This window comes from Nyctibius grandis, chromosome 3, assembly GCF_013368605.1.
Source record: "Nyctibius grandis isolate bNycGra1 chromosome 3, bNycGra1.pri, whole genome shotgun sequence".
Lineage (NCBI taxonomy): Eukaryota > Metazoa > Chordata > Aves > Nyctibiiformes > Nyctibiidae > Nyctibius > Nyctibius grandis.
Window position 1 is genome coordinate 66,897,632 of NC_090660.1, and position 16,859 is coordinate 66,914,490.

At 40.7% G+C, this 16,859-nt stretch overlaps 1 protein-coding gene across 1 annotated transcript in view; it reads left to right on the top strand.

Annotated features, from left to right (window-relative positions):
- Nucleotides 1–16,859, top strand: part of SNTG1 (syntrophin gamma 1) — a 418,769-nt gene that overhangs the window by 237,692 nt on the left and 164,218 nt on the right. The window contains exon 6 of the mRNA XM_068396528.1: nucleotides 12,773–12,829. Within this exon, the coding sequence (XP_068252629.1) occupies nucleotides 12,773–12,829 (57 nt within the window). The remainder of the gene's footprint in view (nucleotides 1–12,772; nucleotides 12,830–16,859) is intronic.

Consider the following 16,859-nt stretch of genomic DNA (forward strand, 5'->3'; position numbering starts at 1 on the left):
AATAGTATAAACTGTGCCAAAGTGAAACTCCCTGTCCTGGAGAGAATTGCAAATATGTGAACAGATAGGACACCTTTCAATCCCTTTTATTCTTGTTACCTTCACAAAGCTACCAGTAAGAATGGTGATTTTTTTTTTTTATCATGTTGGTATCTGTCAGCTATTCAGTGGAGTGAATCCATTTTTTCACAGAAGTCATCAAATATCTATCAGATAGTGGTAACTTTTTTTTTCCCTGCCAATCTGGACAGCTTTTAAGTGACAACCTAGAACTGACAGATGTAAATATGAATATTTAGGGACAACCTAAACCAGCTTATTTTTCTGCAGCTACTTAAAAATAAAAAGCATAGCAAACTACTGAGGTTCAAACACAGGACTGCCATTTGTAAAGCCAAATTTAAAAAAGCAGAATAGCTTTTTCTCATTGGAAGAAGGTTTTTCCCCCACAAAAAAGAAAAATCTTGCAAACCACAAAACACTTGGAGAACCCAAAGCACTGATCAATAGCAGTGCACGATGTGAGGCAGTAGCTGGAAACTACAGCTATTACAGAACTACAGCGAGTGTTTATTACCAAGCCTAGTGGGAATTCAGATCCATACTGACTTTGGATTTATGTTTTTTTTTTCTTTTATTTCTATATTTAGAAATGCAGTACTTTTGAAATAAATCAATCCTAGGAGTAGAATTTTTATAAGTAGATATTTAGGTGAATGTTTCTGCTTTTAGGCATATGTTGTAGGACTGGGAATATTTTGAAGGGAGAACAAGTGAAGGGTTGGGTGCTCTTGCTCATTCCACTCAGTGTTAACAGTCTGCACAACACAGCTGTGTTTACCATCCTCAGTCTCCAGTGTGGCTGCAGAGGAAGGGGGATTTCCAATTGACCATGGTGGCATTCTGCCACCATCCCTTGCTGCTGACCTTCTTCAGTTGCATGAGGAACTGAAATAAGGAGACAAGCTTCGAATGTCACACGATGGAAGTTGTTAGCAGATGAGCAAGTCTGCTGGCAAACCTTGTTAACACTATTAATTCAAACTGGAAATGTGACTGACCTGTGTCCCGTGTCCTTTACACTCAGAATGAGTGTAAAGTTTGACTGTTCATGTCAATTAATCCAAAGAAATGCCACTAAGAAAGAGCAAAGCATTACCAAAACGAGGATATAAAATCTCCCTTCCTGAAAATGTGTGGAATAATTCAATTAAAAAAAAAATTCTCATGACATTTTCTTATTTCAAAACGTAGTGGGATTACTAATAGCCAATAAACGACATGAGATCATGGCCTTGAAGATATTATGGCAGGAAATGTTAACAAGTTGATCTATGAAGTTGCTGCTAATGTATTGATTATATCTGTATTTCATTATTACATTTAAAAAATATATTCTAACTTTTTTTTTTCACTACATTCTTCCAAGTCCTTGTGCTATTTTAGATTCCTCTCCATGTCTATTCCTCTTTTCCCACCTGCCATTGTATTCTGCACCCATTCAACTTTTTTCCATGTTCTTCCATATGTATACTACCTTGGTGTCTGTTCTATCCACTGTGAAAAGAGAGACGTCTTGTTTTCTGTCTGGACTTAGATGAATTAATTCTCCATTTACTCATGTAAGATGAATAACCAGGCACACCAGTGTCCCAAAATGAAAATGTAATATTTATATCCTAGTAAAAAGGTCGAGTAGTGGAATATTGAAGTTTCACACACTGTTAACTCAGTTTCATGAAGAGTTTTGAAATTTCTTCATCCTTTTGTTCAACTGTTATTTGACTGCTTCCACAGAGACAGATTATTAGATCACCTTAGATTACTGGTTTATATTATACAGAATAAATAATTTGAAAATATTATTAATTAATAATTTCTGTTAGGAGTCAGTTAAGCAGTTATAAACTTTCTTTTACACCACATACCAGTCAGTATGAATCTTCATTGTGCCCTAAGATTTAACTGTTGCTAATAACATTAACTCTTGACTAAATGTAAATAGTTAATGATTACAGAGGATTCTGTGTTTTCCTTTCCTGACTATTTACTGTTGCTGCGTGCTCACAAGGTCATTCTTCACTTCTAATCTCATGTAAGATGACGTCCGTGATCTCAAGAAGATCATACAGATTTTAAGGAGAAATTTTAATACATCTTTAATGAAAGCCTAGAAATCATTGCTTCTGTTTCATTGCATATCTCTGAGGAAGATTTTTATTGGCAAAAGTCTCTTTTCCAGTCAACAAACATATGTGCGGATGAGGAATTTTCTGAGTTAGAGGCATGGAAAAAGCTGACAGCTTGGCAGCAGCTTTGAGTTTTTCAATAAAATAACCACTTTTGTTCTGTTCCAGGAAGCAGCTTCTAAAACACTGGTCTGAATCTTGCATTTAAAGATCCTAGGACCTCTAACTTTCCCTCTGTTTGGCATAATGAAATGCCAAATGACCATGAAATGGTGGAGTTCAAGATCCATAGGGCAGCAAGGAGGGCACGCAGCCAACTCACCATCCTGGACTTCAGGAGAGCTGACTTTGGCCTCTTCAGGAACCTGCTTGGGAGAGTGCCTTGGGATAAAGTCCTGGAGGGAAGAGGGACCCAAGAAAGCTGGTTAGTATTCAAGGACCACCTCCTTCAGGCTCAGGAGCAATGCATCCTGACAAAGAGGAAGGCAGGCAATAATGCCAGGAGGCCTGTATGGATGAGCAAGGAGCTCCTGGATAAACTCAGACACAAAAAGGAAGCCTACAGAGGGTGGAAGCAAGGGCAAGTTGCCTGAGAAGAATACAAGGAAATTGTCTGAGCAGCCAGGGACCAGGTTAGGAAAGCTAAAGCCCTGATAGAATTAAATCTGGCCAGGGATGTCAAGGACAACAAGAAATGCTTCTATAGGTATGTCAGTGATAAAAGGAAGACTAGGGAAAATGTGGGCCCTCTCTGGAAGGAAATGCAAGAACTGGTTACCTGGGATATGGAGAAGGCTGAGGTACTCAACAACTTTTTTGCCTCAGCCTTCACCAGCAAGTGCTCTAGCCTCACCACCCAAGTCACAGAAGGCAAAGGCAGGGACTGGGAGGATGAAGAACTGCCCATTGTAGGAGAAGATGAGGTTTGAGACCATCTAAGGAACATGAAGGTGCACAAGTCCGTGAGACCTGGTGAGGTGCATCCACAGGTCCTGAGGGAACTGGTGGATGAAGTTTCTAAGCCACTACCCATCATTTTTGAGAAGTCATGGCAGTCTGGTGAAGTTCCCACTGATTGGAAAAGGGCAAACATAACCCCCAATTTCAAGAAGGGAAAAAAGACAGACCCGGGGAACTACAGGCCAGTCACTCACACCTCTGTCCCTGGCAAGATCACGGAGCAGATCCTCCTGGAAACTATACTGAGGCACACGGAAATCAAGGAGGTGATTGGTGACAGCCAACACGGCTTCTCTAAGGGCAAATCGTGCCTGACAAATTTGGTGGCCTTCTACGACGGGGTTACAGTGCTGGTGGATAGGGGAAGAGTGACTGACATCATCTACCTGGACTTGTGCAAAGCATTTAACACTGTCCCGCACGACATACTTGTCTCTAAATTGGAGAGACATAGTCTTGACGGACGGACCACTTGGTGGATAAGGAATTGGCTGGATGGTCGCACTCACAGTTACGGTCAACGGCTCGATGTCCAAGTGGGCACCAGTGACAAGTGGCGTTCCGCAGGGGTCGGTATTGGGACTGGTCCTGTTTAACATCTCTGTCGGCGACATGGGAAGTGGGATTGAGTGCGCCCTCAGCAAGTTTGCCGACGACACCAAGCTGTGCGGTGTGGTCGACACGCTGGAGGGAAGGGATGCCATCCAGAGGGACCTTGACAGGCTTGAGAGCTGGGCCCACATGAACCGCATGAAGTTCAACAAGGCCAAGTGCAAGGTCCTGCACGTGGGTCAGGGCAATCCCCAGCACAAATAGAGGCTGGGCGGAGAATGGATTGAAAGCAGCCCTGAGGAGAAGGACTTGGGAGTAGTGGTTGATATGGTGGTGGAGTCACCATCTCTGGATGTGTTTAAGAAAAGACTGGACATGGCACTTAGTGCCATGGCCTAGTTGACATGGTGGTGTCAGGGCAATGGTTGGACTTGATGATCCCAGAGGTCTCTTCCAACCTGACTGATTCTGTGATTCTGTGATGAGAAGCTCAACATGAGCCGGCAGTGTGCGCTTGCAGCCCAGAAAGCCAACCGTATCCTGGGCTACCTTAAAAGCAGCATGGCCAGCAGGTCGAGGGAGGTGATTCTGCCCCTCTACTCTGCTCTCTTGAGACCCCACCTGGAGTACTCTGTCCAGCTCTGTGGCCCCCAACATAAGAAGGACATGGAGCTGTTGGAGCGAGTCCAGAGGAGGGCCATGAAGATGTTCAGAGGGCTGGAGCATCTCTCCTATGAAGACAGGCTGAAAGAGTTGGGGCTCTTCAGCCTGGAGAAGGGAAGGCTCCGGGGAGACCTTCTAGCAGCCTTCCAGTACCTGAAGGGGGCCTACAGGAAAGCGGGAGAGGGGCTTTTTACAAGGGCATGTAGTGACAGGACAAGGGGTAACGATTTTAAACTGAAAGAAGGTAGATTTATATTGGATGTAAGGAGGAAATTCTTTACTGTGAGGGTGGTGAGACACTGGAACAGGTTGCCCAGAGAAGTTGTGGCTGCCCCCTCCCTGGCAGTGTTTAAGGCCAGATTGGATGGAGCTTTGAGCAACCTGGTCGAGTGGAAAGGTGTCCCTGCCTGTGGCAGGGGGGTTGGAACTAGATGATCTTTAAGGTCCCTTCCAAGCAAAACCATTCTATCATTCTATTATAATGTAGATGATGAATGTGATAATGGAATTACAAGCTCACAGGAGATTTTGTTTAGTCTTTATATTGCACTAAGTAGCTTTTCATCAGAACCAAGTTTTATTTTGTAAAGTTGGAGATGAAGTTGCTTTTGGAATTTGCAAAACCATTGCAAATTCAATCATCAAATACTACCTTGTGCAAATAGAGGGGAAAGCAATACTAAGTAAAATATTAATAGACAAATCTACATCTGACACAGATGTTTAGTTAGATTTTATTTTAAGCAGATAGTTAGAATCAGTGGAGCAGCACTAACTAACCTGGAAGAGTATAAATGGTCAATCAGGATACTTAGAGCGCTTCTTTACTAGTACAAAATGTGTTGCCTTCCAGAGTTGTCACTGTATTTTATCAATGAATAGCTGTAGTGCTTTTTAGGAACTTAATGCTATTAGACCAGTGAAAAGCATTTTATTACTGTTATTGTTCATTTGAAATGCTAATTAAAGGCGTCAGAACAAAATCTGCTTCAGTTTGCAGGTCAAACTTCTTTACTGTATTAATCATTGTATAAAAATTATTTTACGTAAAAATATAGTGCTTTGCAGACAAGGTTTATTCAGTTCACCTTGGTTGAAGATGACACTGAAAATGAAGTTTGTTTGCGTTTTTTGTGAGTCACATACAAAAAGTTACGTGCAAGTCATGGAAGTCACAAAGAAAAACTTGCTCAGATAAAATTGAGTTTTCTGGGAAAACATTTCAAAGCTGATATCTACCATCAAAATCCTTGCTCAAGTTAGTTTGCAGCTGTAAAGTGGGGATTCGTCTTTCAAAAGTTAAAATTGACATGCTGGCTGTATACTCAGTGGAGGGCATAGATGATGAAGATGATTATCACCTAACTTGGGCATGTGTTTTGACTCATCTGGATTGAATGTCTGTATTTTTCTTTACTGATTACATGACAAAACTTGCCTTGACCAATGGCTTAGTTTTAGATCGATTAGCTTTGATTAGATGAGTCCTATTATTTTTCTTCTAAACTTCTGCGTAATAAAAAGAGGAGCTTATCAGCACTGAGGTCTGATCCTAAGTGAAAATTCTGGTGTATGAAATGTGTGATGCTTCTGACAGTTCTGGAAAAGCTGTTTCACTGTATTGTTTATGTGAGGTTTGCAATTGCAGACTAGGGGATTATTGGTGGTTTACTAAAGAAATACATAACTTGTATGTAATTCTGATTTGTGTTTTTGAAGATCATTAATTGTTTGCATGTTTGTAATTTTTAGCTATCATGCTGTGAAGAGTATGTAAGTCTTTCCACTTAAGATCTAGGTCGTGAGACCCCACCTGCAGTACTGCATCCAGCTCTGGGGCCCCCAGCATAAGAAGGACATGGAGCTGTTAGATCGATTCCAGAGGAGGGCCACGAAGATGATCAGAGGGCTGGAGCACCTCTCCTATGAAGACAGGCTAAGAGTTGGGGCCGTTCAGCCTGGAGAAGAAAATGCTCTGGGGAGACCTTAGAGCAGCCTTTCAGTACCTGAAGGGGGCCTACAGGAAAGCTGGAGAGGGACTTTTTACAAGGGCATGTAGTGACAGGACGAGGGGTAATGGTTTTAAACTGAAAGAGGGTAGATTTATATCACATTTTAGGAAGAAATTCTTTATTATGAGGGTGGTGAGACACTGGAACAGGTTGCCCAGAGAAGCTGTGGCTGCCCCCTCCCTGGCAGTGTTTAAGGCCAGATTGGATGGAGCTTTGAGCAACGTGGTCTAGTGGAAAGGTGTCCCTGCCTGTGGCAGGGGGGTTGGAACTAGATGATCTTTAAGATCCCTTCCAACCCAAACCATTCTATGATTCTATGAAGATACACCGAAGTAAAATTGCAAGACTAAGAAGTGTGTTGAATTAGCCTAGCTTAAGTACAATGCAATGCCTTCATTACATATAATGAAGATCCACTCACTTCATTATGAAGATCCACTCACTTCGTTATATGTAATGAAGATCCGCTAGATCCACTCACTAGTGTGGATCTAGTTTGCAGTACGCTTTTAAAGTTCAGTTCAGTAACAATCCAGACCTGAAATATTTAATGTCTATCTCAATGGAGACAGAGAACAACCTAGAAAAAATACCAGATGAAACCCTTTGATAAATTATGTGGTGCTGGAAAATTATGGTTGCTTGCAATTTTTCTGTTCCCTTTGCTTGCTTTTACGCATTTTTTTCTATTTAGTAATCTGCTATGCTAGCAAAGTATTTCTGAAGCATGCACCTCTTTCTCTTAAAAAGTGATGCTAGACACCAGTGTAAAATGTTTCTAGTTTCCTGTCAGACAGCACTGGTAAACTCACAAAAGACCCCAAATCACATGTTTTCAGGGCTGGCTTGACTCTTCCTTAGCTTGAGTGAAAAGCAGAATTAATATTTTATTGACTCTTTTGTATGGGTACTTGTGTGTGTGTTGTGCTAAGAAAAACAACAAGGATAGAAATATTCTGCAGAACAGCTTTCTGTTAGGCTTTTTAAAAGCATAGCTCCAGCTTAAAATGCCACTGTTTAAACTTTACAGTGACTACTGACATACCATGAACTACAAATTTTAATGAAGATTTATGTTTTTCACTCAGCATACTACTTCATTTGAAATTTAATTGTGAAGTGTGATATTCTTTATTCTGTTCATGGTTAATGTAATACTATCAAGCCAGTTTATCTTTATTAAAAGGTTGCTATTTTTCAACATCTTCTTAGGTAACACAAGTATTTTCTATTTGATTTGAGCATGTATAACATAAATAATAGAATGTATTCACTAGAGTCTACAAGTCAAACTTCTGTTCTTAACCAGATGTTCAACACAAGCTGGAGCTGGAAATGAGGTGGAGTTAGCAGGAAAAATACAGCTTCCAGTGGAGCCACCGCTGGGTATTTCATGTTCGTTTGTGTAAACTCAGCTTAGACCACACATCATACTGTGGCCTATATCGGTTTACCCTGAATATATTGCTACCAGTGGCTGCAACTTCCTGGCAGATAAAAGGTTTTCTAAGTGCAGTTTGTGGCCTGAAGTGAAATAACTTTGTGGACTGCACCCACTTTCTGGGAACTTCATTGTGAAAGTTCCTTCCTATGAGGTGTGAGTTGAGAGCTGAGAAGGCTCTTCTGGTCCCCCTGAACAGCACAGAAGCACATGGATGAAACAGGATAGCCATATTTCCTCTATTGCTATGCTATGCATTCATTTGTGGGTTACAAATATAAGAGTATATATTTTTGATGCATTTCAAATGTTAAAAAAGAAATTGAAACATTTGGCAGTTTAACAGCAAAATTATATACCTCTTTCTTAGATTAAACATTTACAAGCATTAGCCTAAACAGATAAATGGAAAGTCTCATTTAGGCAATCCATTTTGTCTTGCCATCCAAAACATTGGACTAGTTTATGCTTGCTCTTTCTGCAGTTACATAATTCATATTTGTCACAAATGTGAGAAAGAAAGAAGGCAACTGGATTTTCCCCCAAATTCAGCAATATCAGTTTTCCAAAACTGTGGTAGCCCTACATCCTTTCTCTGCCTTTTTGTATATGAAGTAAGGAGGAAAAAATAGCTCTGTAGAGATTTCATTCTGTCTGTCACTGGTATGTTTCTCATAAGAGACTTCAAATCTGGCTGACACTGGCGATCTATGCTGATTATGCTGAAATATGTGAACATATATAGATAAAATATATATGCAGACTTATACTATGCAATATATATATAATGAAATGAGTATAAAATCTAGACCACTTGTAGAGGACATCATTAAAAAAACCTATATATTCCATTAATTTGTATCTGGACATATGGTGTATCTGCTACCAAGGTTTTTTGCTGCTAACCACAGAATCACAGAATGGTTAAGGGTTGGAAGGGACCTCTGGAGATCATTAGTCCAACCCCATGCCAAAGCAGGTTCACCTAGAGCATGTTGCACAGGGTTGCGTCCAGGCGGGTTTTGAACATCTCCAGAGAAGGAGACTCCACAACCTCCCTGGGCAGCCTATTCCAGTGCTCTGCCACCCTCAAAGTAAAGAAGTTCCCCCTCATATTCAGATGGAACTTCCCATGTTTCAGCTTGTGCCCATTGCCCCTTGTCCTGTCACTGGGCACCACTGAGAAGAATCTGGCCCCCTCCTCTTGACACCCACCCCTAAGGTATTTGTAAGTGTTGATAAGATCCCCTCTCAGTCTTCTCTTCTCCAAGCTGAACAGACCCAGCTCTCTCAGCCTCTCCTCATAAGAGAGGTGCTCCAGTCCTTTGATCATCTTTGTAGCCCTTCGCTGGACTCTCTCCAGTAATTCCTTATCTTTCTTGAACTGGGGGACCCAGAACTGGACACAGGACTCCAGATGTGGCCTCACCAGGGCTGTGTAGAGGGGCAGGATAACCTCCCTCGACCTGTTGGCCACACTCTTCCTAATGCACCCCAGGATACCATTGGCCTTCCTGGCCACAAGGGCACATTGCTGGCTCATGGTGAACTTGTTGTCCACCAGAACACCCAAGTCCTTCTCTGCAGAGCTGCTCTCCAGTAGATCAGCCCCCAACGTGTAGTGGTGCATGGGGTTATTCCTCCCAAGGTTCAGGACTCTACACTTGCCTTTGTTGAACTTCATGAGGTTCCTCTCCACCCAGCTCTCCAGCCTGTCCAGGTCTCGCTGAATGGCAGCACAGCCTTCTGGTGTATCGGTCACTCCTCCCAGTTTTGTGTCATCAGCAAATTTGCTGAGTGTACACTCTGTTCCTTCATCCAGGTCGTTGATGAATAAGTTGAACAGAACCGGACCCAGTACTGACCCCTGGGGAACACCACTAGCCACAGGCCTCCAACTGCACCGCTGATCACAACCCTCTGGGCTCTGTTGTTCAGCTAGTTCTCGATCCACCTCACTGTGCACTCATCTGAGCCACACTTTTTGAGCTTTCCTATGAGGATGTTATGGGAGACAGTGTCAAAAGCCTTGCTGAAGTCAAGGTAGATAACATCCACTGCTCTCCCCTCATCAACCCAGCCAGTCATGTCATCATAGAAGGCTATCAGATAGGTCAAGCATGATTTCCCCTTGGTGAATCCATGTTGACTACTTCTGATGACCTTCTCCACATGCTTAGAGATAGCATCCAGAATGAGCTGCTCCATCACCTTTCCAGGGATGGAGGTGAGGCTGACCGGCCTGTAGTTGCCTGGGTCTTCCTTCTTACGCTTTTTAAAGACTGGAGTGACATTGGCCTTCCTCCAGTCCTCAGGAACCTCACCTCTTCTCCATGACCTTTCAAAGGTGATGGAGAGTGGCTGGGCAATAACATCTGCCAGTTCCCTCAACACTCGTGGATGCATCCCATTGGGGCCCATAGATTTGTGGGTGTCCAGTTTCTCTAAATGATCTCTGACTTGATCCTCCTCAACCAAGGGAAAGTCTTCCTTTCTCCAGACTTTCTCTTGTACCTCCAGGGTCTGGGATTCTTGAGGGCTGGCCTTAGTAGTAAAAACTGTGGCAAAGAAGGCATTCAGTAACTCCACCTTCTCTGCATCCTCCGTCACCAGGGCACCCCCCTCATTCAGCAGCGGGCCCATGTTTTCCCTAGCCTTCCTTTCGCTGCTGATGTGCTTGAAGAAGCCCTTCTTGTTGTCTTTGATGTCCCTTGCCAGATTTAATTCCAAGCGGGCCTTGGCCTTCCTTGTCGTCTCCCTGCGTACTCTGGCAACCTTCCTGTATTCCTCCCAAGTGGCCTGTCCTTTTTTCCACATTCCATAGACTTCCTTCTTCCATCTCAGTTTTGTCAGAAGCTCTTTGCTCATCCATGCAGGTCTCCTGCCCCCTTTGCTTGATTTCTTGCTCATAGGGATGCACCAATCTTGAGCTTGGAGGAAGTGATGTTTGAATATTGACCAGCTCTCATGGACCCCCCTGCCCTCTAGAGCCCTAACCCATGGGATACCCCCAAGGAGGTCCTTGAAGAGGCCAAAGTCAGCTCTCCTGAAGTCCAGGCTTGTGATCCTACTTATTGCCCTGCTTCCTCCACGCAGAATGCTGAACTCCACCATCTCGTGGTCACTACAACCCAGGCTACCCCCAACTCTCACATCTCCAACCAGACCTTCGTTATTTGTTAACACAAGGTCTATCAGAGCACCTCTCCACATTGGCTTCTCCAGCACCTGTGTCAAAAAGTTATCGTCAACGCTCTGTAGGAACCTCCTGGACTGTGGGTGCCTAGCTGTGTTGTCTTTCCAGCAGATATCAGGGTGATTGAAGTCTCCCATGAGAACTAGGGCCTGCGATCACGAGGCTACTTCCATCTGTCTGTAGAAGGCCTCATCTACTTCCTCTTCCTGATCAGGTGGCCTGTAGTAAACCCCCACAACAGTGTCACCCATGTTAGCCTGCCCCTTAATTCTTACCCATAGGCTCTCTACTCGTTCTTCATCCTTCCCTAGGCTCAGCTCTATACATTCCAGTTGCTCTCTCACATAAAGGGCAACTCCATCTCCTTGCCTTGCTGACCTTGTCCTAAAAAGTACGTGGCCATCCATGACAGCATTCCAGTCATGAGAGCTATCCCACCATGTCTCTGTAATTGCAATGAGATCGTGGCCCTGCGACCGCACATAGATCTCTCATTCTTCCTGTTTATTCCCCATGCTGCATGCATTGGTATACAAGCATTTCAGAGAGGTAGCCAAGCATGCAGGTTTCCCAGGAGGGGCACAAGAGGATCCGTGATATCTATACATAACCTCGAGGCGGCTGGCCTTCTTGTTCCTATCTTGGGAGGCAGCTAAGGAACTCTCTCCCTGCTCTGACTGGCCTAGCTTATTCCCCCAATAGAGGCAATGACATGAGCATTACAGCTCTGGACCCGTTCCCCTAAGTCCTTCAGTTTAAAGCCCGCCTCACCAAGTTGGCCAGCCTGCTGCCAAAGATTCCCTTGCCTCTTTTAGACAGGTGGATCCCATCCCTCCCTAACAGGTTATAGTTGTCAAAGAGTGTCCCATTGTCATAAAAGCCAAAACCCTCACGATAGCACCAACCACAAAGCCAAGAGCTGATTTCCATTATACATCTATTTATGGTTGCCCAACCAAATTGAGTAATACTAAATTATCTTTGTGAATGAAGTCAATGAGAGAGAGACTAGGAAAAAAAAAGTCTTTTCTGAAGATGTTCGTATCTAAGACAGATACTAACCTACAGTTTTTACAGAACATATTTTAGAACGAGCAATAAAAGGAAAAAAATAGGCTGCTTTAAATAATTCTGTCTTTAACAACACCCTTTAAATCAGTGGTTACAATTTTTAATCCATATCTCTGAGGTCATTAGTGACTGTGTTGGTATTAGTTTTTTAATATGGATCAGGACTGTGCTTTGAAATTAATTTCTGGATCATGTGCACTTATCATGCTTTGGTTCATATCACTGAGTGGTTTTGCAGTACACAAGCTGTATTCCTTTTGGATGAAACTAAATTGGAAAATGTGCTACAGGAATGCAGTTTATGTACTTCAGCATGTAGTGCTCAGTGTCCGTATAGGATCAATTTAAGACTAGTCGATGTTAAGACCTTTGAAATGCATGTGTTGTGCACTAATTGTTAAACTCTACAGTGCTGTTCTTATTGCATTGCAGTACTTGCTAGTATGGTATGAATTGAACAAGTTAATTTTTGTCTGAGACAGGACCTCTGCTTTTCTTCCAGGCTTTGTCTTTTTTCTCTGCAGTGTAGTTTTCATGGGATTTTTGAATTCATGAATTCACAAGTTTATTAAAACAAGAAAGATCAATGTAGGATGGAAGCACAGAAACAACTTATTAAAGTGTGAATATAGATGTTATGACAGAAAACATCAAATCTAACAAAACTTGATTTATTTTTTTTTTCCAGGAAAGAACAGTAACAATTAGAAGACAGGCTGTAGGAGGATTTGGGTTAAGTATAAAGGTAAGATGATTGTTTTGGTCTGTTATTCCACGTTACACAGAAAGTGTCTTTGTATATAATTGATGTTACTTTTAATGAGGACAAACTATGTTTTTGAGGACTAGAAACGAGACCAAACATATTCTAGGATGTTAGGTACTGTCGCAATGGGCGACCAACAACTACACTGCCCTATGGAATGGAAGGCAGTGGAAAGATCATTCCCTTAATATTCAAGCTGATCAATTCTCTAATAAGATGAGAGTTGAAAAGTGTTGCAATGGCACAGACTGTACTTTTGTTCAACAGCACTCTAATTTAAGTGGTTATTAATGAATGCTAAATTACAGTGGCAGGCACATAAACAGCCAATAAGTTCATCATCAGTTCTCCTACAAAGAATATCACATTAATTCTCTGCAGTTCATTAGTAGAACAGAAAGTGTTACTGCTTTCTCATATTGTTTATTTTGCTGTAGATTAAGCAAAGGCAGCAATTTATCTTGTTACCATATTTTTGCTTTCTTCAGTTAGATTTAAGAACATATGTAAGAGTAGGTGATCCTTTTTGAGGGAGGGAGGGATGAGGAGAGGGAGGAAGGGTTAATAATTTGTGTCATCTTAATCTATTATTTTGAAAACCTTACCTTAGCTTTGAATCTCAGTGTAGACAACACAATATTAATTTTATCTTCTAAGCACAGCAGTCCTCAGTCTCATGATAGCAATGGAAAAAGTGAAGTGTACTTCACAGGAAAGTAAAGAGACTTAAATTATGCATATAAAGTGAAAGTATAGACTTGCCTGTGAACATCTGCTATTACTGACCTTATAAGAAGTGTCTCAGAAGAGGGATTAATGTGCATTTGTGTTGTCATTGATAAGAATATTGCTGAATAGAAATACTAATTCTTTAAAATATGTCTCAGTACACTTGCTGTTACCTTGTTGATCCACTAAAGACCTCTAGTCAAGGAAAACTAATTGCCATTCTGTGGCCAAAGTTTCTCATGAGTTTAGTCAACAGCACACAAGTTATTTTCCTTCAATATAATTATAGGTTACAGTTCACTGAATAACGATGAAGTAATGCGTGTCAGTGTAAAATCAAGTATACGGGTGAATGAGGTTTTATTTAGCTTGTGCTGATAAGTAACTGATTACAGTAAGGACTTACGAGGTTTGGAGAGCAAATCTCGAGTCACTAAAATTGATTTTTTTAGTTATACATTACAATGGGTTATTGTTTAGAATTAAAATTGCTGACAAGCTCAAGATCACATTATTTAAGTATCAGGTACATTGTATAAAATAAAATATCATGCAGAAATATAAATTAAATAGTGAATGTGCAATGGTCTTTCTTAAACTAGAGGAGGAAGATATTCTTAAATTTTCAGAGCCAGAAATCCATTATTCTGAAGATATTTCTTGAAAGTTGCAAAAGTATTTAAAAATGCCAAAATAGGTTGTGAATTCAGCCTAGAAGGGAATTTCTTTTTTTTTAATAAGATCCTGTTTCAATAGAAAAAAAAAAACAATAAAAAACTATGTCAAGTGTATTAGAAGCAAATACAATAGAATTTACAAATGAAGGCTTTAAATTAAATTATTTAAACATATTTTCTAAGTTTATCTTATTGCATAGATATTTTGATCAAAATTAATCTAAGTAGTGGTGAGGGGTGAGGAGGACTGAGGCCTTTCCTCCTTGTTTCAGTATCTCTGTCGTCTCCCACAAACCCTATGTACTACGGTGGTCCCTGTTGTCTTGCTACTCTCAGATTATTTAAAGATGGGGGTTATCTGAGGACTTACTTTCTGGCAATGGTGTATACATCAGAAGATACAGTTTATCTGCGGGGTGAGTTATAGCAGTACCGATTAATGACCCTCACTTTAAAATAATTGCTTGTGCTTTGATATGAATTTGTCTACTTTTGGCATTCAGCTCTAGAGCATTATCATGCCTTTTTTTCTGCTAACATAAACACCCATTTGCTATCAGAAATCTCTCATGATCAAGTCACCTTTTAACTTTTTCTTCAGTAAATTTTGAAAGTGTCTTATTCCACCTTACGTATTCTGGACCCTTAGATTTTTTTTTTTCCTGAAGAGCAGAACGTCAAAATGTTAATAATTCCAAAATGAAACTGTCTAGTTATCTTTTGGTGACTTGTCTGTGAGGGGAGCTCTCTTCTTTTGTGTTATAACCTGAATGATTAAACTATATTTGTAAAAATCAGAGGTTCAAATAACTGCTTAAAAAAATCCTGCTTGTGAGATTGATTTTACATAAGATCTGAACTTAACCCTTTTAAAAAATTGCTTATAATCTACTCTTTGAAGGTTTGAAAGAACAAAAAAGAAAAAAACCTGGTTTGTGTTTTGCTGTACTTCATTTTGCTGTAGTTAATGGTAAAATTGTGATTAAATTTGAAGCAGAACTGGTCTATTTTACACTCTTCAGAATAAATTATTTTCTAATTTCTGAAGCCCCTTTAGAACCCTCAGTAATAAACTTCTGTGTGTGAAGGAATAGCCATGGAGTTAGATGTAGAAATTGATAAGTGTAGGGTAGTGTTTCACTCATTTATCACATTTCTGACAAGTTTGAGGTGCAGAAATTTGACACAAGAAGCTGCTAAGTATGACTTCCGAAAGAACGTCATGTTTCTCAGTAATTGGAGTGTAGTGTTCTTGCGGAAATGGGCAATAAAATTGATGGTTCATTAAATAAATTAAGCTTTGCAGTTACAGTCTGATTTCTGGCTACCAGGACTCTGTGCAGTGCCATTTTACTGCCTCTGTTTTGATCATTCTTTTTAAATGATGAACAGCATCACAGATCTGCTGAGATTCAGTTTGACTTTTAAAAGTTTTACTCGATCAAAAAATCTCTAAAGCAAGCACGTGCACCTGTCCTGTTCGCACTTATGTACATACTTAGATGATTCTCTTACTCTTCATTCTGATTTTTTTAAGTACATTTTCTCTGTGTTTCAAATTGAAACAATGAAAAAATAAAATAAAAAGGCTAGAAAGCATTACTTAATAGACGAATCATCTAACTTTTAGTTTAAAAAATCATCTTTTAATTTTTAAAGGCTTGTGCCCTTGCAGAAATTGCTGTTGAATGCATTTTGGAAGTGGTATTTTGGTTCCAGCTACACTATTCTATCAAAAAGAAAAGTTTAAAAGTGCCAATTAATATTGGCCCATTATTATTCATATTGTTTAATTGCTAGCATGATTTCTGGCACAGTTTTGGCTTATACCAACTAGTATTCTCTAAGACAGTCCGTGAACACAGTTCAGAGCTTTACATGGACTGTTTCCAATAGGGAACATGTATAGAGTTACCCTTTTTCAGTGGGAAGATAATTTATCCTCGTAGATATGAGCCATATTGTGCTACTAGACCTTAAAGCTAAAACAAACAGGCTCATTTTTGTTAGTGGAATAAATGTTGCCTTTTAGTATGAAATTAAAATGTCCCCTACGTTGTCTAACTCTGAGGATGCTGAAGTCCAACAATTGGTCTAATTTTTTATGGACTCTCTGTTTAGAAAAACAAAATAGTATTTTTCTTGTTATACTTGGAGCCAAACACAAAACCAGCATCTGTCAATAAGTTATTAGTTTTAGTTGCCCTATTTTTCGAATGACTAAAACTTCAGAAAAAAACCTCATACATAAAAACTGGGATAAGAAAAAATCTTTAGAACTGTATCATGCGACATTTTGAAAGGAGGCATGGGTGACCTCCCACCAGTAATGGCCAACAACCAGGATAGTGAGCTTCAAACAGCTGCCAGTGATTAGACCTTCCTCTGCCAATTCTATGAGGACCACCTCTGCAGGTGGGCAGCTACCTGTATTCCAGTCTCATCCTTGCCTGCTTAAAGAAAAATGATGGAGAAAATTTGCATTACAAAGATCGGTGTTAGAGTCTGGTAGAGGTCTGAGCCATTAAGACTTCAACACAATTACCTGACATATTTTTGTTCCCTCCTCTGATCTGAGGTTATAACTGCATGTTCACATGAGA